This window comes from Staurois parvus, unplaced genomic scaffold (genome assembly GCF_062004578.1).
Source record: "Staurois parvus isolate SC_StPar_1 unplaced genomic scaffold, SC_StPar_1.0 ptg000347l, whole genome shotgun sequence".
Taxonomy (NCBI): domain Eukaryota; kingdom Metazoa; phylum Chordata; class Amphibia; order Anura; family Ranidae; genus Staurois; species Staurois parvus.
Window position 1 is genome coordinate 5305714 of NW_028318143.1, and position 27764 is coordinate 5333477.

The 27764-nt window shown below is 42.0% G+C and overlaps 1 protein-coding gene across 1 annotated transcript in view; it reads right to left on the reverse strand.

Moving 5' to 3' along the window:
• Nucleotides 1-8886, reverse strand: part of LOC149456803 (vitellogenin-A2-like) — a 48441-nt gene extending 39555 nt beyond the window's left edge. The window contains exons 1-8 of the mRNA XM_089684363.1: nt 8847-8886; nt 8535-8555; nt 7023-7174; nt 6183-6431; nt 4640-4804; nt 4058-4206; nt 2143-2293; nt 903-1060 (exon numbers count right to left, since the gene is read on the reverse strand). Coding sequence (XP_089540489.1) covers nt 903-1060; nt 2143-2293; nt 4058-4206; nt 4640-4804; nt 6183-6431; nt 7023-7174; nt 8535-8555; nt 8847-8886 — 1085 coding nt within the window. The remainder of the gene's footprint in view (nt 1-902; nt 1061-2142; nt 2294-4057; nt 4207-4639; nt 4805-6182; nt 6432-7022; nt 7175-8534; nt 8556-8846) is intronic.
• Nucleotides 8887-27764: the final 18878 nt, after the last annotated feature.

Here is a 27764-nt window from a genome sequence, read left to right on the forward strand (position 1 = left end):
TTCTTCTTCTTCCCTTTTTAGATAATTGCTATGGCAATTCGTGCCTGCATTGGGAGATATCCCCTTTATACCTGTTCTGGTGGCAACTCAAAATTTTGAATTTACTCTCACTCTTGTTCCAAGCGCCATTGATGATCAGGAAAATTAGAAAGAATACATCTACTTAATGAGGACAGCAAGAAAAACCTGAAAGTCGTTCTATCCCCTTTATAATCCTAATTCTAAAACCCTAAAGAGGTTTTGTAATTAGTTAAAACGTAAAGCAAAACTATAGACTTCAAATGAAATATTTCTGGCAGCTAGGCTTTTAGTGCAGAAGAGTCACTTCTGCAATAAAAACTCTTCTGCCTGGCAGCAGTGTTTCTTTTAAATGTACACTGAACCCTCCATGTGCGTACTATGGGTGACAAAATAAATGAACTCCCATGCAGGAGTTACATCATCCTGGGCTGGCCAATTCGAATGGCCAACAACACTGAACCCAGAAGATCAGGCAAAGATTCCATTGGTGGTCAAGGATCTATGTGGGAGATCTCAGCCATTGCATCGCTGGAAGGGGGGTATTCTGGCAGGTAAGTCTGCGATTATGTGCAAATATTTGCACACCATGGCAAAAGCCCAGAGGACCTGCAGTGTGATTTAGTTCCTCTTTAAGGGGAAAACTGAACTAATAGTTAAAAAAAGGCACCTACTGAAAATACACTATGCTTTCACTTTAATCACTAATAATGCCTGCTAATTTTCTCATGCCTTTCACTTAATGCATCCTTGAAATTTTGGATTGGTTGCAATCCACTGGGGTCATTCTTGAGAAATAAAGTAAATATAGTTTAGTGGCACACATGAATTTCTGACATCGCAAATGATAAACTGAGGAAATTAAGTCACTGTAGGCCACTTACATGTACACGGATCTGTCAGAATACTTTTTCAAAAGGGCTGAAATAGTTTGAGAGCTTGAGTCACGCATGAGTTGGATTAGTTTCAGCAATTTCATAGGAGCATTTTCCTGGACTTCTAACTGGTTATTCTGGACCAAGTTTTGCAGGGTCTCTTCAAGCTGGAATAAAATAGAAGATTGGGGGGGGGGGAGAAGAACATTAACAGCATAGTCCCAAGAGAAAAGGTGTGTTCTAACCCATAGGAACTTATCAAACTAGGGTTAATTACAGGAGAACGAGGCAGGGGGCAGCTGTAACATGTCCTCATCCATAAATACATTTTACTTCCTGAGAAGGAGGAAGGACCTTCCTTGGTGGTTCACACACTTGGGCGGTACATTAAGTCTTCATGCTTTCCAGCTTTGGGTAGAAAGGGGAAGGGTTCAAAAAGAGTTCAAAGCTTGATCAAAATCTTCCTGTGGTCTTTGTCTATGTTTGGGAGATTCACTCTCATATACTATCCTGTTGACCATGTAGACAGGATCTCTACTATTTTAGAGTAGTCATCAACACAGACGTAGAAGAGAAATTTCTCATTCTAGAAGGCTTATCAGGGAAATTTCCTAAATAATTTCTTAAATAATTATTAAACTACTTACACCTTATCTTTAGGTCCAAGGCCCCCCTTATAATAATAATAATTATTTTTTTAATCTTTGTTTCTTTAATTGATTTAAGTGGGTACTCACACTTTGTTTCTGAGATATGGGGGGGGGCCTTGGAATGGACTGCTTAGGAAACACAAGTGACCTTTCAAATGTAGGAAATATAACACAAAGTTTGTTTTCCGAAAGACAAATATGTTCTTCATCCAATCATGGGCACTCTGGTATTCTTACTACATTCCCCAACTCAAGTCATTTTGTGAATCTAGTATAAAAAAATGACATGTCTGTTGTAGAGCCACTCTATATCCTAGAGCAGGGGTAGGCAACCTACGGCTCTCTAGCTGTTGTGCAACTACATTTCCCATGAGGCATTGCAACATTACAAAACTGACAGTTACAGCTATGACTTGCAGAGGCATGATGGAACTTGTAGTCCTGCAACAGCTGAAGAGCCGCAGGTTGCCTACCCCTGTCCTAGAGGGAATATACTTTAAACAAATTCTGCATTGCTGGATGATGACTTCCATTTTTTTCTTGATCCTTATGTTGCTCCTCACATATTTTCCTAATTTTTCCTAGATCTGTTTTCTTACCTGTGCTTCCATATTCTTAGGCTTCACCATGAGAATAGGCATTTGCAGGACTTCAAGGCCAAGGCGATATCTTATTCCACCACGGTTGATAAGTGGTGTGCTGGGCTCCTTCATGCTGCTGGATTTGATACCTTTCAAGGTGAGAACTTGTCTGCAAGAGAGCAGGTATTGCTATAATTTACTGTTCAAAAGAAGATAATATACAAAAGATCTCATATGAAAACATGCATTGTTTCTGCAGCAATCATGATTGAAACTGTTGGCAGGAAAACTTAGTCCTAGGAAATGTAAAATTGACTATGTTTAGGCTAAATAAAAAAATTCCTAAACTTTTTGTTCTTGATTTTGGAAGGGGTGGATAAGAGCTAGAACACTTGTTTTTCATTGTCAACTGTGTCCGCATTGAAAAGATAACTCAGCACTTTCTGTGATACTGACTTAACAGGAAGTAATGAAAGCTCTTTAAAGTGAACCTCTACCTAGACCAACCACTCTCAACCTTTTTATCCCTGAGGAACCCCTAAATTATTTTTTTCGGTTCTCAGGGAAACCTCTACTAAGTCCATTTCATAGGGATTTAATCAGGAAAGTGCCCCTTACATTGCTGGTCAGGGGAAAGAATGAAACCCTTACAGAGTTAGTCAAAATTCTACCTTTAAAGACTGCTTAAAAGATTATTGGCGTCTTTGTTTTTTTCTGCCTAGTGGCATTGACCTTAAAACTAAGCAAGCACCATCAAATAGGAGGTCAATTGGCTATAGATCAAGGAACCTGTAGCAACCTCTGGAGGAACCCCAGCATTCCATGGAACCCTGGTTGAGAAAGCCTTGCCTAGACTATGCACACTACATTATTCACATTTTTGGAACAAGCAGAAAAAACACTCTAAAACACGCCCTCATTCACGTCTGTGGCTACAGGCATTGTGGAGAAATTAATGAATCTTTACATTCATAACAGAGGCACCAAAATCCTAATTTTTTTCTTGCTACTTTTCAATTGCACCATAATTTTAGCAGCTTGCCAGCCCTCTTAGACACACACAGCAGGAGTTTCTACTCTTTTGGAACCATAGAGTCTTAGTTGTGATATTTGAGCATCTTTGAGAGTCAGTAACTTCACATTACCAGTAGCTAGAAAAGTCATCTATGGCTTGTTTTAGAGCTGTTTTCCTGCTTTTTGTTATAATTTGCAAATAAATGAATAACAATTGGTTTATAGAGATTATCTTTACTTCCTGTTTTGATGACACAAAAGAAATCTCCAAACTGAGAGAACAGACAGCAAAAATGCTTGCATTATCAGAGGAGGAAAGCGTTAGAACTTCAGCCATGAATATCTGACAGATGCTGTAACCCCATCTTAACATTATATGTAAATGAAGAGCTTCTACATATGTGTACTCTTTCATTTAGGATTAGTGCCCATTTAAAGGCTGATGACTAACAGGGTGAATATTGATGATCAGCTGCTTTCTGTAAAAGCAGCACCCAACTCTGCTAAATGTTTTTGGGCAGAGCGCAGCTTTAGCTACTCTAAAGAATACCTCCTTTAAAGCACATAACCCTGAAAAAATAACAAGATAAAAATGAATAGCCTATTAAAAAGATAAAATAACAAATATGGTTTTTGCTGCAATATTCAACTTTAATTCAGGGATTTCCCCCTCAGTACTTTTTTTCTGCCACTACATGCCTTCAGTTTGATAGCCAGCATTATCCAATGCACTTCCTCAGAGCCCAGTAATCCTGGACCATGGATGATGTATTCATGATTACAGTGCTGCATTAGTTTGTGTCTTTTATATCTGCCTAGAGTGCAACTATAACTTCATTTTACATATAATTCCAATAATGAATATATCGCATACGTATGTTGCAAATGGATACTATTACTCTGAATTTGAATACTTTACCTGACTTCAGTTAGTATAGATCCATAAAGCTCATGAAATGGGGAAAAGTGGGTTTCTTCCCTGCCACGGATTTGATCAATGATTACATCATGATCCTTGTATCTTAGTTTATAGATGAACGTCTGCATTCTGCGCAAGTGCATGGATTTCTGAAAAAAGAATAGCGATAGGGAAAGCCCAGTGAATTTTAGGTTTTATCCTTGCCTCATCTAAAACCTGATAGGGTTTTCACAGAAAGACAAAAAATGTTCCCACAATTTACCATAATCCAGATTGATTGGCCAAAAAAGAGCAGGTGGCAGAAGTATTATAATTGAGATATTTAATACATGGTGGGTATGACTGGGCCATTCAATTGACCCCTATGTCAGCTTAATTCAGATATGCCTTTAACTAAAGATTTATCTAGTTCCTTGAGTCATAAATAATATAAAGTAAGACACATATCTTTTACAGATGTTTTTACTAGTACTAAATTGTGAAATGGCATTCAACTTTATTTGAAGTCTTACAAGATGGCTTATGTTTGCTTTTCACAAGTCCAAGCCCTCTTTTGCTAACATGAGCTAAAGTTTGTCATACCTGCTGACATGCTCTGCAAGGCTCCGCGAAGGGCATTCCAATTCTCTTTACTACCTTATTCTCACATCTGTCAAGATCTCTGGCTTTAACAACGACACGAGAGTTTGGCTTCTTGAGAATTGGATAGATCACATACCTGGTCAGGCACTTTCCAACAATGGATTCCTAGAAGAGCAGAAAACAGTGTTGTCAACTTTCTTTCTTTGGCTACCTCATTGAATTATATTTGTTTGTGTTCTACACCCCTGTCCTGTTTTCCCTGTTTCAATATGCTAAAAGGAGGTTAGTGTGATCACAGGGCAAGGTGGGAACCTTCATTCTTGATACCTCTTGCATCACAGCATAAAGTTAGAATAACCATCAAGCATGGCAGACTAGAGAAGGTAGACACCCTAACCAACAGTCATAAAAAGCTATTGTCTACTCTGTACTTACAATGTTCTCTAATCTGTTCTTGTATCATCTTAGGTATAGATCGAGCCTGGTGGGCTGCATGGAGCCCCTGAACTCTTTGTGGACACAAAGAGTTCAGGGGCTTTTCCTGTCCACCTGGAAGTTTTTGGTGCTTCCACCGTGCTTTGTGTGTTCCAGATCCTCCTTTTACATTCTCATGCATGTCATCAATCAAGCCTGTCTCAATCTTTTTAACATGGAGGAACCATTGAAACAACTTTCAGGTGTCAGGGAACCCTTTTAATAATTATTATATCTATAACTCACAAACATCTACAACAGTGGGTTGTAGATATAAGAATAAAACAATAAGGAATGTTGTGTACATAATGTTCTTGACACCCTGGGCTGCTCTATATGACAAAAGTATTTAAAAAAAAAAATAAAAATGGCCAGAAAAAATGCAGAAAGTGAAGGTTATTGTTTTAGCACACTAGTAGTCAGTGGGAAGAATGCTCCTTACAATAGTGGACCGTGGAAAGAATGTTCCCTACATTGGTGGTCATTGGGAAGCAGGCCCTTTAAAATGGTGGTCGTTAGAAAAAATACCCTATTACATTTACCCAAAAAGTTAACTGGTGGCACTAATATCTTATATTAGTAGAAATTTCTAGGGGATTCCCTAACAACCCATGGATGAAATTCAAAGTTCTACCCTGAACCCTGGTTGAGAAAGGGTGTTTTATACTATAAAATAAATAAAAAGCTAACCTAGTGGGAACCCCTTGTAATGGCCACAGCAGGAGTGTAGACCCAAGAAATTAATATTTCAACAACAACTCCCCCCCGCTGCCAAGAGGTCTAAGAACTAGGTGGTTTAGCTATTAAGCAATCTAATAAAAACTGAAATATCATTCTTGGCTTTACTGACCTTTAAATGTTTGCATTGAATGTTTTCATATCATGCTTCCCAACTTTTCTAAAATGTACTAAAACCTTTAAAGTTGCTAAGCAAGAACTATACCTTTCCACACTTCTACACATTTTGAAATATTTATGAAGAGTGCAAACATATAACATTATTAGGTTTAGTGTCATTTGTTTTTGCCCCATAACTACAGTAATAATTGACAAACATTTTTGTACTAACCTCTTCCAAGTCATAAAGATTTTCTGTCCTGAGTTGAATGTTCAACATATTGAGGATGCCTCTAACAACGTTGATCCCAACAGTTGACACTTCATCTGAAGCAAAGATGTTTCCAACTTTACCCTGGGCGTATTCAAACTTGAACGCATGCTTGAGCTCATTTGCAATGTGTTCGGTCAATTTGGAGGATCGGGTGAAAGGCTGTGTGGGCCACAGGCCATGATATTCCTTCACGTCAACATTCGTAACCTGATGAAGAAAGAGGAAAAAGAAGCAACTGAATTAATGTTTTTTAGGTGTTAACCAGTATATGACTATTAGCTATAGCTGTATACGATTACCAGTTCCATTAAAAAGGATTGCAGTTATAGTCAAACTGTCTTAGCAATGCTTATTATGAGTATATGAACTAACTGGCTCCTTGTGCTACTTTTTTCATCTCACACTGTTGTATTTAATAATGTATTAATGAACAAAGAGCTGCATTAGTTTGCGTCTTTTACATCTGCCAAGGGTTTAGTATTAATCAATGATTCCCTTATGGCAGCAAAGGTTTCTCAATTTCCCTGACACTTCAGAACCCTGAATTTGTGCAACAGAAAAAACAGGTAGAAATGTTTAAAAGCTGATTATTTCACTTATTGTTTCTGCTGGATACCATTATGTCCTTACCTGGCCAAGAACAAGCTACAATGGGTCTTGGCCACAAGGTAGGAAAGGGGAGGTGTTCTTTTACAACAAATCTTATTACTCAGTCCTTTTTTCCCCCCATCATCATCAGATTGAAATTTAAAAAAAGGGATCCGAAAACAAAAATGGGATCTGGACTCCATTTATTACCTGAGCAAGGAACAGATTTTGACCAATACTACCGATCTGAATCCATAAGCCTATCTTAAGACCAGCCTTGTTAAGCCCGGTTTCTGAAAGACCGTTTAGAAGAACTCCTTCATAGACGTAATCATAGGTCTTGGCAGGATTTAGGATTCGTCCTGCAAAACAATAAAGAAATATTAGTTAGATAGTTATAGGTTTACAATAAGGAGAACATATTTTTATTGAGACCTTAAAGGGATTTCCAAGCTAAATGCTGCTTTCATAGCTGATAGTGCCCCTTTAATTTCCTGCCTCCCCATGTAGAAAGAGATGCAGTCAACCTACAATGCAAGTCTAGACATTTTGGGGTCAATTTACTAAAACTGAAAAGTGCAAAATCTGGTGCAGCTGTGCATGGTAGCCAATCAGCTTCTAACTTCAGCTTGTTCAATTAGCAAAAGAAAAACTGGAAGCTGATTGTTTCTATGCAGAGCTTCACCAGATTTTGTACTCTTCAGTTTTAGTAGATCAACCCCTGTAACTCAACTGTTGAGATGCTGTATGAAAATTGTACAGGGACTGGGCTGGGGATAGGGACTGATCGCTTCCTGGGCCAATAATAGTAACATTTTTTAGGCTAGTGGTCCTAAGTGGAGATACTTTACCATTCAAATATCAATCAGATTGGACCCACCATCAGCAGCACTTGCTGGATATTTAAACCTGTTGCATTCAAAGGTGCCTTCCTTTCCTGCTGACACCTGTACCCCCATGTCCTGTATGAACATAACAGGGACAGGAAATAAGGGGAAAAATCCACTCTTTCCGATAGGAAGTAACAGGACATTGCCCCAATAGGCACACTGATGGCAAAAAAAAAAAAAAAAAACAGACAGGGTTTTAGCCCTTTCCCTGCACTATCCCAAAAAAAGTTTTGGGTGGAGTTTTTTATTTTAAGCTAAACTGTGTTTGATTGCTATTTCCAAGACTATTTTCATCCAAAGACATCTACTGTTTTCTTCGATCATACTGTGTGGTGGATGCCACATTGTTCTTGTGTCTACTTTAATATCTGGGCATCACTTATGGAGGTATTGGACAGAGGGGAACAGGGGACTTCAGCAATGTTTTTGTTGTTTGTACTACATTTCGTACCTCTTTATGTGCAAAATCAGTAAAAAAGAATTTTCCCCAAAAAATCTGGTGTGGGCTTTCAATGCATGCTGGGAATTATAGTCAAACAACAAGTAGTGGACCATATTGAGTCTATATTATGAAAGTGTTCATAAGAAGACCTGTTTGCTTCATATATCAACTGGCCATGTCTTTCCTTTCATTATCTCCTATCACAGTGTTAGAAAGAAAAGGCCAATCAAATAGGGTACTGGAGAAAAAAAGAACAAATGTTTCTTCATACTCTTTAAACATTAAGTCTGGGCACAGATAAATTAGACCTGTAGCCATAGATAGCCAAGTACATAGCTGCTCCAGATATAAGTTAAACAGAGAAGAAAGAAAAATTCAAATAACACTCACCTTTTTGTGAGTTGTCACTACCTGCGAGAAAGAGACACAAACATAATAATGTTAGTACTTTAAAAACATTATCCATAAACTAAATTGAACAAAAAATACAATAAATAAAAATTCAATTAATTTGTCAGTACACTAAATTTTAATGAAAAATTATTTAATTTAAATAAAAATAAAAACTGTGTATGCATGAAACAATAAAATATTAATTATAAGTAATAGGTAAACAAACAAATATCTGTCTAATTGTCATAAAAAATTAATAATCATGCCAAAGTAATAATAAAAATGTTATAATATGGCAAGGCTACTCACTCGCTAGTGCGAGCAGTAGTGCTAGGATGATTCCCCTCATGATGATGGTGAATACCTGACTGAGGACTGCCCACAGTATTTATAGTGAAGTTTTCCTGAATATGTCATTTTGGAAACTGCTATCGCTAGTAAATTATTAACCTGCAACCAACCTTTCCAAAATGGTTTTGCAAAACAGCTGTTTTGTTTTTAGAAAGAAAATTAAAACGCTAAAATGTAGTATGACCAACACATCCGTTGTGGCACTTAGCAAGTTATATAGAATTTATAAATGCTATTTTTATTTTTAATTTATCTTGTACAATTTACTTAATTGTAATTTTTAGTAAGAATGGTAAATAATTGGGTAGGTCAGGATAACTTTGTTTGTTTGTGGTCACAGTGACAGAATATACCAGATCTAATCTTGCTGATAAGAAATGTGAATGATTCAGCCAAAACAAATTGAATAGAAAGACAGACTGACTATATGGTTTCTCTAACTCTGTTATACAATCTATAATTAATAATACATCCAATAATTCTGGCTTTTGTTTTTCTCATAGCATGAGAATGGGGACTTCATTATTATCAAAATTGATCCAGGCAATTATTAAATCATAAAACCGCTTATTATTATTTAATTACATTCAACAAAAACATTAAAAGCATAAAAAAGACAACAGAGTGCAAACAGCTGCTTCCTTCTGATTCTACATATTGTCAATATTCAACAATCAGCATTTTCTAAGAGTCGTATACTTTTTCCAAACTGTCATCAAATAGTTACTGATGTTTGAATTTTCTACTGATTTTCGAAGAAACAAAGTCAACTTCTTCAGAGGAAGTAAGCATTATGACAGGACATGGGTCTCATCCAAATAAAGGTGGAGGTCTCCGTAATGGTACCAGCAACCAAGAAAAGCCCTTTTCAGATATAACAAAAAAAACATGACCCAGTATTCAATAGAGAAGATGGGACTTTCAGGGTGCATGAACATGAATACCAAACATATTAAAAAGTTATATAAATTTTCTTTTGTATTTTTTAAAAAACAAAAAAAAGGTAAAAATACAGAAACATAAAAATAATGTCAGTATTAAGAGTGGAACTAAGATTCAAACTTGATTATATATTTGTAGTTACTTCCTACATGTTTCGCCCTCACGGGGTTCTTCAGGGGAGATTTTTGAAGAGATTTCAACCGCCGAGGCAGTCTAAAGGTATAATAAAATGAATTATACAATTACCAAACAACTTTAATATATCCAATACAAAGTATTTAATCTAATATATATGGGACTCAATGGCTCACCCTGGATGTGAAAGTTCACAGAGCTAAGATGAAATAACCTGTTATGAAATAACCTATTGTGGTGCAATAATCCTATCTGGTCGCTCGCTCGCCACTTTACTATGACCCAGTATTGTCCAGAACCAGTTTGTTAATGCTCCATCAAAGAGCCCCTAAACATGAGAACAAACACAAATGACTAAAGTGTTTCCATGCATGCTACTGTTCTTCTTCTTATTTTAAATAATAATTAATATAATTATTATAGATCTGTTTTTGATCTGAGTTGAAAATGTATTATTATTCAAATTTATTTTTAAGAGTTGGAAAAAATGAAAAATTATGCTTACAAAATGAAAATGCCAAATTTACAGAGTGAGTAAATATAAGATTGACCCAGCAAATATTTGCTAAATAAAAAGGATACAATACCAAGAGAAAGCTAATATAAAATTTTCCCCAAAACTTGTTTTGATGTTTACAGAAAATCACATGACCTGCTGCCCAGAATATAACTTGCTCCTCTTAGCCAAAAGAGCTCTGTAAGATTTACATAAATTGTTTAACTCTAAAATTTATCAGATCAGCTTAGTTATATAAAATTGTGTTATTGCCTCAAATGTGACAACTTACGATCAGGGGCAGACTGACCATTTGGAAACTCGGGCACTGCCCGAGGGCCCGGGTTAGTAGGGGGCCCCATGAGATGCCCCTGGTACCTTTTTCATAGGCTTTTGAGTTTGGGCAAGGACACAGGGGCCCCATGAATCCCTAATGCCCGGGGGCCCCACGAGTTGTCAGTCTGCCCCTGCTTACGAACAACTACGATCTAGAAATTACCCCCCAATTTTTTTATTTTTTTTTAAAGAATTCCTTGTATGTTTCAGAAACATTATTTCTCCCTTCTTCTTTCAGGCTGATTTACTAAAGAAGGACTGAAAGAACTGAAAAAATATAGGAAATATTTACATTTGCTTTTCATGTGATTGAACCAACGTTTGATAAACCAGCTTCTTTCCTTCTCTCTTTCTCTCTCTTTCACTGTACAATTTCCATGTTGTGAGATCATTATACATTTCTATATTTGTATTTGATATTTTTTATTAAGCTGTGTTTATGTCTCACTCTAAAAACAAAACAATAAAAATGTTTTTATTAAAACAAACTACGTCTCTAATAATATGAATTTATTAAATAGGTGTTTTTTTTTTTTACCCTAGCCTTGTGGACCCGTGCTCACTTCAAACATCCAATCAAATGAAATAGATTTACAAATTATCAAATTAAAAAATATTACCATTTGAATGGAGTTAAGGTATATGGAATATTGTAAACATGGCCTGTTCAAAAATATACCTCCTTAGTTTAATATCTCATAAATAACTTGTGTTTCATAATTAAAATGATGTACAGTATTTATATAAATATTTGCAAATGTATGAAGAATGCAGCCCTGAGTGCTGGGAATATAACACACATAATTAGCTGGGCTATTACTATATTTAACTTGATGGTCTGTACCTTATTATTTAACCACCTGACCTTTAAAAGGTTTTACCCCTTTCATGACCAGGGCATGTTTTTACTATTCAGCACTGCGCTACTTTAACTGGCAATGCTCAATTGTGCAACACTGTACCCAAATTTAATTTATATTATTTATTTCACACAAATAGAGGTTTCTTTTGGTGGTATTTAATCACCACTGAGTTTGTTTTTACATATAAACAAAAAAAAAAAAAACCTGATTGTTTGCTCTCAATTTTTAATATCTTACACCATGCCTTGGCTGATTTATACACAAAGATGTTTGTGTACTGCATCCTCTTGTTTGTTTGCATTACGGTAAACCTTCTCTTCGATTCCCCTTGCTTTATTAAAAATAAAGAAAAATAAAGAATTAAAAAAAAAAGGCTAAAAGATGTCCACTTGGCCACCACTTGGCCACCTCAATGGAAATCTCAAACAGGAGAAAGGTCCAACAGTAGTGTAGTAATTTTTATTAATTTTAGTTAAAAACACAAAAGATCTCACTCACAGGTTAATAGGAGTAAAACAGGCTCATTTATTTCCCTAAAATGGCATTCTGTTGTTACTTCCAGGCCTTAATTTGAAGTGAGCGCTCACTTTGGCTGGTGATGGCAATCTGTCTGGCTGTTTTGGATGAAACTGAAGCACTATCAATGAAGTCACAGTGATTCACACAAACTCCATTGTGGACTGTAGTATTGGGACTGTTTATTGAAGATTATTTACACTCACATAATTATTGATTTATGGCAGTTTTGAATATTAATATATTTGTTAAATATTTATTTATTTATTAATTGAATAGTGTAGATGGTTGTGATAAAGGGCAGTACAGCACTACATTCATAGATATATTGTATTCATTCATGACAGTTTACTTACTACTGTGATGCTGTGATTGGCTACAGCTAATCACATGGTACAGGGTGCCAGGTACCATGTTATAGCTGTGGGCCAATCACAGAAATACAATGGCAAGCAAGCTGTCATGAATGGAAGCCATCCATGACAGTATTGCTTACATTGCAATCCTGTGATCGCTATGATTGGGCATAGCAATCACATGATATCTCAGCCACTCACAGGGGGAGCACTAGTGCGCATGTGCTAGGTGACATATGGATACTTCACCTAGCCTGTAACTGCCACCTGCCCACAGTAAGTATACTGCCACCAGCCGGTAAGTGGTTAAAGCTGGATAGGTAAAAACAGGTAATAATAATTACAATAATCTATTGTTTTGTTTTACAGTATAAATAACAACAAAATAATGTATGAATATTAATAAGCAGGGCTGTATGAGTAATATGACGCTGAACATAGCAGTTGTTATATCTATGCTTATATAATAATAATAGTCAATATTCTCCTAAAATTATCCATACACATCCACTACTTAATGGCACTGTAATCTATTTTTCATGAAATCATGTTTTATTGTGTTTTTCTGTTTCTTTGTAATGTCCTCCATGAGCTCCCAAACCTCTCTCCCCCCCCCCCCCCCCCTTGCTTCTGTTTGTTTGGAACAAGCAATGCACGTTAGTTGCAGTCATACACACTGCTCTATGCACTCTACAAATTCCATGGTCCATAGTTTATCTCAGGAGTGAGCAAGAGAGATCACAGCAAGTAAAAAGAAAAAGACATTTAGAGATTTGGAGCAGGCTGAAGGCAATAGATAGTACTTTCTGAGTTCAGAATACATACTTGACCATTGTTAGTCACTTTGGAAAAAATCTAGGTGGTAAAAATTCTACAACTGTAGTATGGAAAATATCCAGAAGATGGCAGCAAAATGCTATTTTCTGAATGTGATAACGTTTCTCAATCCCCACATACCTTCTAACATTCTGCTAAAACATTGTAACTACTACCTGGATCTTGAAGAAGGGACAATCCCCGAAAGCTTGTCCTCAAAATTGTATGTTAGTGCAAATAAAAAAAAGTATCACGGACAGTACTCAATTGTTTCTAAATGTGATAAGAAAGCATTTAAATGGCTCCTACTCTTGTGGTTCAATTTTTTTCACTATACTTTTCCGATTAACTTTTCTGTTTTGTTTTTATTTCTTGTTTTAAGTGCATTTTTCAGTAGCTAATCATTGCTTGACATGAATGTCTAGTTGCACTATAGAGGCTCACTGTCTGCTGCTATACATATATATAGTCCTCCTCCAGTACTGATCTGAATTTTACTTTAGTCATTTGGTGTTCTTGAATAACAAGTACTGAAATAAAAACTCAACAAAGCTGATATAGTTAGCATGCATTGTTTTCAACCTTCCCCAGACTGGAAGATTTGCATTGTGAGGCACTACAAAGCACAGCCTGCATAGGTAATGAACAAATATGGTCACCTTACTATTATTACAGGTACTTATATAGTGCTGTCAATTTACGCAGCGCTTTGCACTGCTGAAAAATACTAAAGGAACACTTTGAAAACCCATCAGATCTCAATGGGGAGAAATCTCCCGCTGGATATCTGTAATGATATGGACTGGGTAATGTGTTAGGAACATAAGGATGCCCCATCATTTGATGGAAATGAAAATTATCAACCTACAGAGGACTGAATTCAAAGACACCCCGAAAATCAAAGTGAAAAAATTATGCAGCAGGCTAGTCCATTTTGCCGAAATGTCTTTGCAGCAACTCAAAATGGTCCTCAGTAGTTTGTATGGCCCGTACGTGCTTGTATGCATGCCTGACAACGTCGGGGCATGTTCCTAATGAGACGACGGATGGTGTCCTGGGGTATTTCCTCCCAGATCTGGACCAGAGCATCACTGCGCCCCTGGACAGTCTGAGGTGCAACCTGGTGGCGTCAGATGGACCGAAACATGATATTCCAGAGGTGTTCTATTGGATTTAGGTCAGGGGAGCATGGGGGCCATTCAATGGTATCAATTCCTTCATCCTCCAGGAACTCCCTGCATACTCTCTCCACATGAGGCTGGGCATTGTTGTGCACCAGGAGGAACCCAGGACCCACTGCACCAGTGTAGGGTCTGACAATGGGTCCAAGGACTTCATCCCGATACCTAATGGCAGTCAAGGTGGCATTGTCTAGCCTGTAGAGGTCTGTGCGTCCCTCCATGGATATGCCTCCCCAGACCATCACTGACCCACCACCAAAACAGTCATGCTGAATGATGTTCCAGGCAACATAACATTCTCCACAGCTTCTCCAGACCCTTTCACGTCTGTCACTTGTGCTCAGGGTGAACCTGCTCTCATCTGTGAAAAGCACAGGGCCCCAGTGGCAGACCTGCCAATTCTGGTGCTCAATGGCTAATGCCAATCAAGCTCTATGGTGCTGGGCAGTGAGTACAGGGTCCACTAGAGGACGTTGGGCCCTCAGGCCACCCTCATGAAGTCTGTTTCTCATTTTTGGTCAGAGACATTCACACCAGTAGTCTGCTGGAGGTCATTTTGTAGGGCTCTGGCAGTGCTCATCCTGTTCCTCTTTGCACAAAGGAGCAGATACCGGTCCTGCTGATGGGTTAAGGACATTCTACAGCCCTGTCTAGCTCTCCTAGAGTAACTGCCTGTCTCCTGGAATCTCCTCCATGCTCTTGAGACTGTGCTGGGAGACACAGCAAACCTTCTGGCAATGGCACGTATTGATGTGCCATCCTGGAGGAGTTGGACTGCCTGTGCAACCTCTGTAGGGTCCAGGTATCACCTCATGCTACCAGTAGTGACACTGACCCTAGCCAAATGCAAAACTAGTGAAAAACAGTCAGACAAGATGAGTAGGGAAAAAAATGTCAGTGGCCTCCACCTGCAAAACCATTCCTGTTTTGGGGGTCATCTCATTGTTGTCCACCTGGTGCACCTGTTTTTAGTAGCAGCTGAAACTGATTAACAACCCCCTCTGCTGCCAAACTGACCAGATCAACATCCCAGGAGTTTCATTGATTTGAAGCTATACTCTGATTAAAAAGAGTTCCTTTAGTGTTTTTGAGCAGTGTATATATACTGTATATTGTACATTCACATCAGTGCCTAACCCTCAAGGAGTGTATAATCTATGATCCCTAACTCACATTAATACTAGGGCCAATTTAGACAGGAACCAATTAACCTACTAATTAAGTGTTGGAGTAAACCCACACAGGCACAGGGAGAACATGCAAACTCCTGGCAGGTGGTGCCATGGTTGGGATTTGAACCAATGATCCTAGTACTGACAGGTGGAAGTGCTAACCATTTAGCCACTTTGCTGCCCCATTAAAGTATAACTAAAGGTAAAACTCTTATTATTATTATTTACTTTTGGATAGAGTGGAGAGGGATTAGAACCCCTGTTAATTTTTGTTTATATTTATGACTGAGTTCCCATTAGGAAGAGGCAGGAATAGAGGGGAAATCTTTCACTGGGGACACTAGTTCTCAACCAGGGATTCCCTCACTTTGGAGGGATTTCCTCTCACATCCTGTTTCAGTCATGGGACAGGAAATGAAGGGAAATCTCCCCAATGGGATACAGTTGGCAAAAAAAAAAACCTGTACAAACAAATGGCAACCACCCCAACCTATAACTAGCCTTTGCAGCAGGGAGCACATGGAAGGGCAACACACATAAAAAAAAAAATCTGCAATATTGACGGATTTGGCAAACTTAGGTTGTTGCGTGCCCAATTTTCTTTTTAGAGTAATTGAAATGTACGCTGAGTCAAAACATTTTTTTCCTGATTTCCTTTAGGAAAAAAAGGAAGTGATAGAACCCGTCAGACTTTTTTTTCTGTCTGTGTCCCTTTAACTGATTTTTTTCTCACTTCCTTTGTAGTGAAACTATTGTCAGCAGGACGGGAACTGAGAGCAAATCTCCATAATGGACCCACAGAGCGCAGTAAAAAGAAGTTTTAATCCATTCTGCAGACAATTACACAAAACTTAGATTAACAGACAACACTCTTTTGGTTGATGCCTATGGGGGCCAAAAGATGCTTACAATGATCTTTTTAAAAAAAAAACATTCCAGAGAACAATACCAGCAATACCTCTGAAAAATAATGTCCATGAAATTTCCTAAAATGTTACCAAATTCCTAAAATCGGACTGGTAATGTCATGCTGCCCGGCCAAGTAAGTACACAATGTCTGTTTATCTTTCATGATTATGACATGACTGGAGGACACTGTGACCCTGGGACCTGATGCCACCAGTCTTGGCTGAGAATGAAAAAATAAAAGATGAGAAATAACTCCACAATCATACGCCAGAGGGCAGCGTTTAATAAAAAAGAGGTTTCCAACAAAAAATGTTGAATACAACATAATGAATACTGAAAAATATAGATTAGAAATGTCACAGCTATGGGCTCAGATCAAGGCTGTACAGCGGGTATAGAAAAGAATTACCCCCCTTTAACCACCTTCCGCCCGCCCTATAGTACAATGACGGGCGCAAGGTGGTTCTCTCGTTCTGATATGACGTCCTTCCATTCTCACCGCGCATGCGTGGCTCAGAGAGCGCGTATTGCGGCGATCACTGGTGCGCTGTGTCCCTCGGACACAGCAGATCACAGAAAGAGCCAAAGATGTCAGCTCGGTCATGTGATCAGCTGTGTCCAATCACAGCTGATCACATGTAAACACGGAAATGCCAGTTATCGGCATTTCTCTCCTCTTGAGCTGTCACGCTGACAGCTCGAAAGAAGAGTAGAGCCGGTAATCTTCTTTCTGCGGAGGGGACATGTACACTGATCATCAGGGCACTGATGATCAGTGTGCCCTGATGATCAGTGTAGCCCCAGCAGTGCCACCTGTCAGTGTCCATCAGTGCCAGCAGTCAGTGCTCATCAGTGCCACGTGCCAGTGCCCATCAGTGCCACATCAATGCCACATATCAGTGCCCATCTGAGCTGCCTTTCAATGTCACCCATCAGTGCCAGTCAGTGCCGCCTAACAGTGCCAGTCAGTGCCACCTATCAGTGCCATATATCAGTGTCATGTATCAGTGCTGCCTTTCAGTGCCCATCAGTGATGCCTGTCAATGCCCATCAGTGCAACCTGCCAGTGCCTCCTCATCAGTGCCCATCATTGCCACCTTTCAGTGTCCATCAGTGCAGCCTATCAGTGCCCATCACTTCAGCCTCATTAGCACACATCAGTGAAGGAGAAAAATCACTTATTTACAAAATTGTATAACAAAAACTAAGAAAAAATGTTTTTTTTTTAAATTTTCAGTGGTTTTTGATTTGTTTAAGAAAAAATAAAAATCCCAGAGTTGATTAAATACCACCAAAAGAAAGCTCTGTCTCAAAAAAATGATAAAAATTTCATATGGGTACGGTGTTGCATGACCGCGCAATTGTCATTCAAAAAGTGACAGCGCTGAAAGCTGGAAATTGGCCTGGGCAGGAAGGGGGTATAAGTCCCTGTAGGCTAGTGGTTAAAATAAATCACATTTTGTTGCTTTGCAGCCTGAAATGAAGACAGACACAGTTTTTGTTTTATCCATGTGTATTTTCGTATGCAACTTATAACATCCAAGTGAAAGATATAACACCAACATTAAAAATGAATTCATTCCCAATCTGTGGAAAACAGCACAAAAACCAATTGTGCTCCACATATATTAACATTTTTAAAGGGCTGTCTTAGCAAGCTGGCAGTGCCCTGGGGCCCCTGACTGTAATGACTATTTTATCACTTTTTTTAAAATGCTTTAGCTAGGTGTCTCATCACACAGCAGAAGCAAAAGAATATTATATCACGTCCGTTTTCAATGCAAAATAATGTCATCACTTTCACGCCTACAAATCATGTAGTGTTTCAATTTTTTTGTCTAACCTCTGTACCGGAGACAAGGCATTTTGCCTTGTCATGTGGTAGGACTGTAATCGAATAGCCACCCAACACAGTCCTACCACATCTGTGGTGAGTATACCTTACCCACTTGCCACCCACCCACAGTAGTTATATTGAGGGTGGGCGCACAGGCAGGCCAGACAATGTATGTCGCCACCTTTCTTCTGGGTTTTTGGGGCTCACATGCATGCCCCATGCCCCATGCCATCCCATGCTGTGATCGGACTCAGTACAATTTATTCAACAGGTTTCAGCCAATGATTTTGGCAGAAACCTGCTGATCGGCTGTGTCCACTCACAGCACAGAGTTCTGTGTTTACAAACACACAGAACTCTGTACACTGACAGGCATCTGGCTGTGTCTTCTCCCTGACATAAACTCTGAGTTCAGGGAAAAAAAGCAGCCAGGTCTGTTAGTAAAAGCAGCACACATTACACCCATTACACTTGTTAACCCCTTGATGTCAACCCCTTCCCAGCCAGTGTCATTAGTACAGTTGCAGTGTACAGTATTATATCTGATCACTGTATTAGTGTCACTACTGATGTCAGTGTTAGTTAAAATCAATTTTATTGAAAGTACTAAGAAATATATGTTCAAATCTATCAACTATATATACTTTAATTTTTGAGAGTAGGAGCATAAATTGGGGCAGGCTTGTAGGAGCTCCAGTGCATTACTTTGCCCTGGAACCCATGATGCTATTAAGATTGCCCTCTGTCAGGAATGGACTTACCAATAATGGTGGGACTCACCTGCCTTGTGGGCTGCAGTACCAGGGCTGGCCAGCGGGTGCTCTCAGCAATCAGAGACTCAACCCTGCAGTCAGCCAAGACACCTAAGGCTAATCACAGGTGTATTTAAGGGATGGCCAGACCTGCAGTCTGGGCCTTGGTGTGTGTTTTTCCATGGGCCCCTGTATCTTGTTACCTGCATTCCTGTTCCTGTTCCTGTCTGACTGATTTGTTGCCGACCCTGCCTGATCCGGACCTCTGCTGACTTCTCCTGTTTGATCCCTGGCTTGTGACCCCGACCATTCTCTGCCTGACCCCCTGTACCTACCTGCCCGTTAGTTGCTGTACCTGGCTCGTGACCTGACTACTCTCTGCCTGCTCCTCCTGTTCCTACCTGCCCGATTGTTATTGACCCGGCTTGCCTGACGACGCTTGCATTGTATGTATTGTTATCTGTGGGTGGTTTGGTTTGGTTCGTTGGCACTGTGTTATGTTTTAGTATTGCACTGCGTTTATGTATTGTTAGTATTAATAAATTATATTGTTTATAACATATCTGAAGCCTGCGTTTCCCTGCGTCAGTTCACATACCTCTGGTCATACCCGGAGCCCTGACACCCTCTCTAGCCTGACATTTTGACACTTTCAGTCTTTTAAATCGAAAAATTAACACATATGATTCCTTTCTGACACCAAGAATGAGATTACATTACCCTCTGAATGGTATCAGACATATGGGGAGGACCTGACCACATTGTCTTTTCAACTCAGCATTCGAGAATAGACTACTTCCTGATACCATGAATGAGGCTCTAACAGAATTAATATCCAAGCCTGACAAGGACTTGCTACAGTGGGGGTCGTATCGTCCCATATCACTACTTAATAGTGATGTTAAAATATCAACCAAGCTTCTAGCCACCAGTTTACAGAAAGTGATCCTAACCCTAGTGCCCCCGGACCAGTCTGGGTTCATGCCTGGAAAGAACACATTTGACAATATACGTTGCCTGTATTCTGCACATTTTTAGGGCTGCTGCTGAACGGTGGAGTGGCTTGGTGCTGTCTGGATGGGCAAAAAGCCTTCGATACAGTTCGATGGCCATTTTTATGGGAAACAATGTCTCAGATGGGTTTTGGTTCCAGGTTTGTTCGCTGGGTACAACTATTGTAAGCTAATCCCAGAGCCCGTGTCCGTACAAATAGGGACGTGTCTCCAGCCTTGACTTTGTATAGGGGTACGAGGCAGGGTTGTCCCCTTTCAGCTTTTCTGTTTGCCCTGGCCATTGAGCCTTTGGCTCTGGCAATTTGGTTTGCTGGAGGAGAAAATCTTCTTGTATGCAGATGATGCACTGGTATATTTGGATGGTTCTGCGGAGTCATTTTCTGGTCTTATGTGCGTGGTGGAGGAGTTCGGGGAGGTGTCAGGCGTTACCCCTTAATTTAATTGGAAGGATTAACATTTTCAAGATGATATATTGCCAACATGTTTATATGTATTTAGGGCCTCTCCAAATTTTTGTCTCCCTAGAAAACTATTTCAAACAATTGACTCTGTTTTGACTTCTTTCTTTTGGAATGGATCACACTCGCAAGTGGCTAGGTCATCACTTCAGGCATCTAAGGTGGATGGGGGCTTGGCGTGCCCTAACCTCCACAACTATTTTATTGCCTCTCAACTTGTTTATGTGTATGATCGGTTTCATGACTTCTCTCTCTCCTCCTCCACCATTCTCCTGTCTGCCCAGCATGGTTCTGCAGCCTCCCTTTGGGAAACTCTGCATATGTCTATTGTTTCCCAGTGCTCCCACCATTCTCCAATAGATACTAGCTGGCTGGCCTGGCAGGAGGGGGGCAAGGTGTTATCCCCATCTCCTGGGATCAAACTACTGTACCCTGTGGCCAGGGGCGGACTGACCATTTGGAAACTCGGGCACTGCCCGAGGGCCCGGGGTCAGTAGGTGGCCCCATGAGATGCCCCTGGTACCTTTTTCATAGGCTTTTTTGAGTTTGGGCAAGGACACAGGGGCCCCATGATCCCTTATTGCCCGGGGGCCCCATGAGTTGTCAGTCCGCCCCTGCCTGTGGCACAACCCTAATATACCTGAGCTTCTAGGTCACCCTGAATTTCTAAATACATTTTTGCTGCTACGTCATGCTATAAGGGCACAATTTGGGACTCTAATCCTCGAGCTTTCGGAATCGTCCCTGGAAATGTTATTGTCAGACATGGATATTGATAAGCTGGTCATTACATTTTATTCCCATCTTCAGGCAGCCTGGACTAACCCTTTTCATATTGCTCATTATAAGAGGAAGGCGGTGCTTCCTGGGCTGCTTGAAGAGGGTTGGGAGGAGGTGGCAGATGTTTGTTTCCAAGATCTCATAAGCACTGCTGATAGGTTTACTCAATTTAAGTTCATCAACCATCTTCATTACACCCTGGCTAGGTTGGCCTATATGATCTGCAACCTCTTGTCCTCATTGTGGCCTTGGGGGTACATGTTTTGGGCCTGTCCAGCTCTTGCTTCATACTGGCAGGACCTCTTTACTTTTTACTTTACTATGGAATTTTTCTATATGTAATTGACACTGTTCTTTTAGATGGGCTCAAGGTAGCTCCTTTTTACTGCTTTTGCCCCTTTTTATGTAACCTACATACTGAAGATAACTATGACTAACTATCTCTACAAATATTTGACTGCTGTAAGGGGGGTCAGCTGTGGAAATGTGTTGTTACAATGCTATTAAGTGCTCAGTGACATCTTAGCCCCTAGTGCCCATACGGTCCATTGGGACCTTTGTGTGGTACTTGGACCCCAACAGTCATTGTTTTCCTTTCCTAGGAGTTTACCTGGGGAGAGTGAAGGAAAATATTCATTAAACTTATTTTTACTAGCTAAATTGTTTAGCTGTTTTCTTTTAATATTATTATTATACAGAATTTATATAGCGCCAACAGTTTGTGTAGCGCTTTACAATAAAAGGGAGACTTTACAATTACAATACAATTCAGTACAGAAGGAATGTGAGGGCCCTGCTTGTGGAGCTTACAATCTAAAGGAAGGGGGAGGTGATACAAAAGGTGATAGCTGTGGGGGATGATCTGGCGGAGGTGATTTAAGTACAGTTCTTAGGTGGAGGTGTGGTAGGCTTACCTGAAGAAGTGAGTTTTCAAAGATTGCCTAAAGGCAGACAGGGTGGGGGCTGACCAGACATGCTGTGGTAGAGAGTTCCAGAGGATGGGAGAGGCTCTGGAGAAGTCCGGGAGGCGAGCGTGGGAGGAGGTGATGAGGGAGCTAGAGAGGAAGATATCTTGGGAGGAGCGGAGTGGGCGTTTTGGGCGGTATCTGTGGATGAGGTTGGCGATGTAGCTAGGGGCAGTGTTGTGGATGGCTTTTTAAGCTGTGGTTAGTATTTTGAATTTTATACGTTGGGTTAGTGGAAGCCAGTGAAGGGATTGGCAGAGAGGGGCAGCAGTCACTGATCGGTTGGTAAGGTGTATGAGTCTAGCAGCAGCATTCACTGAAGGGGGGATAGCCTGTGTAACGGTAGACCAGTGAGGGGGGAGTTGCAGTAATCAAGGCGGAATATAACCAAGGTGTGGATAAGTTGTTTTGTGGTGTCATTGGTCAGTAAGGGGCGGATTTTGGAAATGATCCGGAGGTTGAGGCAGCAGGATTTAGCCAGTGAGTGGATGTGGGGCCCAAAGGAGAGGTCAGCGTCTAGGATTATGCCTAGCACCCTGGCATGAGGGGAAGGACCAATGGTTGTGCTGTTGATCTTTATGGTAAAGTCATGAGTGGGGGTTCGAGGAGGAAATATTACAAGCTCAGTTTTTGAAAGATTGAGTTTAAGGTAGTGATTAGAGATGAGCGAATCGAACATGGCGAAGTGGAATTCGTTTCGAAGATTAGGAAAATTTCGATTTGCGACGAATCCGAAGATTAGCAGACTTCGGATGCGCGAATCGAAATTTTCCAAAAATGGCGGCGACATGTGTGGCGACGGAGCGGGGATCTCTGGGAAGGCGCGCAGACAAGGCGCGCTGACCCATAATGCATTCATTCATGACATGTGATCGCATTAGCCAATCAGCAGCCAGCCAGCCAGCACTGTGTAATGGTGGAGCTATAAATCGCGGCCATTTTAGAATTCTCCATTAGCCTCCGGTCATTCAAGAGAGACAGACCTGTCTGTATTAGGGACAGAGTTAGGGCCACAGAGACTTTAGGGCCACAGAATCGTTACTCAGGGACACAGAACCGTTACTTAGGGACACAGAACCGTTACTTAGGGACACAGAACCGTTACTCAGGGACACACAATCGTTACTCAGGGACACAGAATCGTTACTCAGGGACACAGAATTGTTACTCAGGGACACAGAATTGTTACTCAGGGACAGACACAGAATTGTTACTCAGGGACACAGAATTGTTACTCAGGGACAGACACAGAATTGTTACTCAGGGACACAGAATTGTTACTCAGGGACACAGAATTGTTACTCAGGGACAGACACAGAATTGTTACTCAGGGACACAGAATCGTTACTGAGGGACACAGAATCGTTACTCAGGGACACAGAATTGTTACTCAGGGACACAGAATTGTTACTCAGGGACAGACACAGAATTGTTACTCAGGGACACAGAATTGTTACTCAGGGACACAGAATTGTTACTCAGGGACACAGAATCGTTACTGAGGGACACAGAATTGTTACTCAGGGACAGACACAGAATTGTTACTCAGGGACACAGAATTGTTACTGAGGGACACCGAATTGTTACTCATTGTTACTCAGGGACACAGAATTGTTACTCAGGGACACAGAATTGTTACTCAGGGACAGACACAGAATTGTTACTCAGGGACACAGAATTGTTACTGAGGGACACAGAATCGTTACTCAGGGACACAGAATTGTTACTGAGGGACAGACACAGAATTGTTACTCAGGGACAGACACAGAATTGTTACTCAGGGACACAGAATTGTTACTCAGGGACACAGAATTGTTACTCAGGGACAGACACAGAATTGTTACTCAGGGACACAGAATTGTTACTCAGGGACACAGAATCGTTACTGAGGGACACAAAATTGTTACTCAGGGACACAGAATTGTTACTCAGGGACACAGAATTGTTACTCAGGGACAGACACAGAATTGTTGCTCAGGGACACAGAATTGTTACTCAGGGACACAGAATTGTTACTCAGGGACAGACACAGAATTGTTACTCAGGGACAGACACAGAATTGTTACTCAGGGACACAGAATTGTTACTGAGGGACACAGAATCGTTACTGAGGGACACAAAATTGTTACTCAGGGACAAACACAGAATTGTTACTCAGGGACACAGAATTGTTACTGAGGGACACAGAATCGTTACTGAGGGACACAGAATTGTTACTCAGGGACAGACACAGAATTGTTACTCAGGGACACAGAATTGTTACTCAGGGACACAGAATTGTTACTCAGGGACAGACACAGAATTGTTACGTTATTTTTGGGGTGCTTATAGAATTAAAGAGTATGTCAGACAACACGCAGAGGAGTGGCAGAGGAGGCAATGTTTTAGGAGCGAGCAGACGTGGCAGCAGAGGAAGGGGTCGAGGCAGCACGAGTCGCAGCCAGAGGCCAGTGCTCTCGGTGTCATCCAGCGGTCGTGTCTCCACCGCCAACCCTGCCGTCATCGATTGGTTGGCTCGGTCGTCTTCCTCTTCCCAGGTCACCTCTGACACCTACAGCCAACGGTCGGTGGGTACGTCAGACACAACCGTTAATTGGTATGGCCCGGGAGCAAGCCCACTGAAATCACGTGTCCTCTACCTGCCCCTGTCCTTTGGTGTTCCCTCACCAAGCGAAGTATCGCATGCTGTGGGCTCAGCCCCACTGTACAGTGAGGAAGAGCTAACAGATGGCGGTCAGGAACGGGGGGAGACATCCGCCTCTTCAGCAGCCAGGCGAAGAAGTACTGGCGAGGAGAGTGGCTCGGTAGCCGGTCTAGAGACAGGTCTGTCTCCTGACCCACACGCAGCCGAGGGGGCTAGTAGTGAGGCGGAGACCCTAATTGATGATGATGAGGCTGATCGCACTTGGCAGCCTCGTCGTCATCAGGCTATTGCTTCCGCATCATCAGGAGAAGAGGGTGCAGCTTGGCAGCGAGCAAAACAGTCGGTGGGTTGCCCAGGAGGCAGCAGGGTCGCAGCAGTGTCAGTGGAGGCAAACGGCCACGGAGTAGAGCACCAGCTCCACTGCAGCCTACCACCACGGCCAGTAGTGGTGCCGGTGTGCACGGAGGAAGTAGCAGTCAGCCAGTGAGGAGTAGCGGGGGCAAAGTTTCCTACTCGGCGGTGTGGCAATTTTTCCTCAAGCCGCCCGAGGAAGTAAACGTAGCCGTATGTCGACTATGTGGCCAGAAAGTCAAGCGTGGCCAGGGGGCCCATGTTGGGACTACAGCGTTGCGTCAGCATATGCAGCGTCGCCATTCGGTGGCCTGGGAAAACCGTGATAAAGATACGGCGGTTCTGCCTGCCCCAGCCCCCGCTCCATCACCCGCTCCGTTACTTGCTCCGTCACCCGACGTCAATCGCCCTCTATCAGCCAGTCAAGGCTCCAACACCTCTGCTGAGGGGAGTTGTCGCTTGTTGGCATCTTCCGCTTGTTGAGATGCTCCTTCTCCTGCTACACCTCTTCACGGATTCCGTCAGCAGTCTTTCTTGGAATCCGTTTCCAAGAGACAACAGTTTGCGAGCACGCACCCGACGGTGCAGAAGCTGAACGTCCTCCTGTCCAAGTTGCTGGTGCTGCAGTCCCTCCCTTTCCAAGTGGTGGACTCAGCACCTTTCCGAGAAATTATGGCTTGTGCCGCGCCGCGGTGGAGAGTGCCAAGCCAGCATTTCTTCGCCAAAAAGGCAGTGCCAGCCCTGCATTCACATGTAGAAGAGATGGTGGGCCAGTCTTTGAGCATGTCGGTCTCTGCCAAAGTGCACGGCAGCGCCGATGTGTGGAGCTGTAACTACGGTCAGGGACAGTACTTGTCATTTACGGCCCACTGGGTGAACGTGGTGCCGGCACAGCCGCACCAGCAACTTGGACAGGTCACGCCGCTTTTGCCTCCACGTTTGCACGTCCTTGGTCCAGCAAAGATGTCCGCCTCTACCACCTCTTCTTCCGCCGTGTCCTCAGCCGCCACCCCCGTGCCAAGTCCCATTACCCGACCGGCATATCACATGTGCAGGGCGCAACGGTGTCACGCTGTGCTGCACCTGGTATGCCTTGGCGAACGTAGTCACACAGGGGAGGAACTTCTGAGTGTAATGAACAGAGAAATCGACAGATGGCTGTCTCCGCGCAAACTGAAAATCGGAACCATGTTGACCGACAACGGAAAGAACATGGTGTCTGCTCTGCGTCAAGGAAGGTTGTGCCATGCGCCATGCATGGCTCACGTGTTCAATCTGGTTGTCAAGCGGTTCCTAAAATCCACCATCCCACTGCAAGACATCCTTAAAATGTCACGTAAACTTTGCATGCATTTCAGCCATTCCTACACCGCAAAGCACACCCTCCTTGAGCTGCAGCGGCAGAACGGAATTCCACAGCATCGCCTGATCTGCGACGTTGCAACAAGGTGGAATTCAACCCTACACATGTTAGACCGCCTTTACGAACAGCGAAAGGCCATCACCGATTTCCTGATGTTACAAGAGGATAAAGGTACTCCCCTGTGTAACTTCGATGTCAGCCATTGGCAGCTCATGCGTGACACCTGCCGCTTGCTCAGGCCCTTTGAGGAGGCCACGCTATTTGTGAATCGGCAGGACTATGGGATGAATGATGTCATTCCTCTGTTGCACGTCCTGGAACAAATGCTGTTAACAATGGCTGGTCAGGGTGCGGTAGACGTGGCGCACAGATCTCAACGCCACATGACCCCTGTGGGGGCAGGACAGGAAGAAGAGGAGGAGGTAGAAGAGGACATTGGTGCTCAGGAATTATTGAGTGAAATGGGTGGTTTTTCCACTCAGCGGACAGGAGTGGAGGAGCAGGAGCATCTGGTAGAGGAGGAGGAGGAGAAAGAGGACCCAGACGCACCGTGGCAGTATGCTGTGGAGATGAAGGCAGGGAGTCCCTTGCATTCCTTGGCACAAATGGCCCATAGCATGCTCGGTTGCTTGCGTAGCGACAGCCGAATAATAACCATCAGACAGAGGGATGACTTTTGGCTGTCCACCTTGTTGGACCCTCGCTACCGTTCCAAAATGGTGGCCTTTTTCACACCTGCTGAGAGGGAGGCCAAAATAACGTACTATAAAAACCACCTATGTAGTCAGTTGGTCTCTGCCTTTCTGCGCCAACGTCCATCCTCAGACACTGTGGGCCCTGTGCGCTCGCGTTCCGCTGCCATGGCAGCAGGGGAGGGGTGGGGTGGTAGGAGCAGTGGCAGCTCCACCAGCAGCGGCTGCCTCAGTCTGCAGTCGATGATGAGTAGCTTTCTTCACCAGCGCAGTGAGGAAACTACTAACCAGCCGCAGCA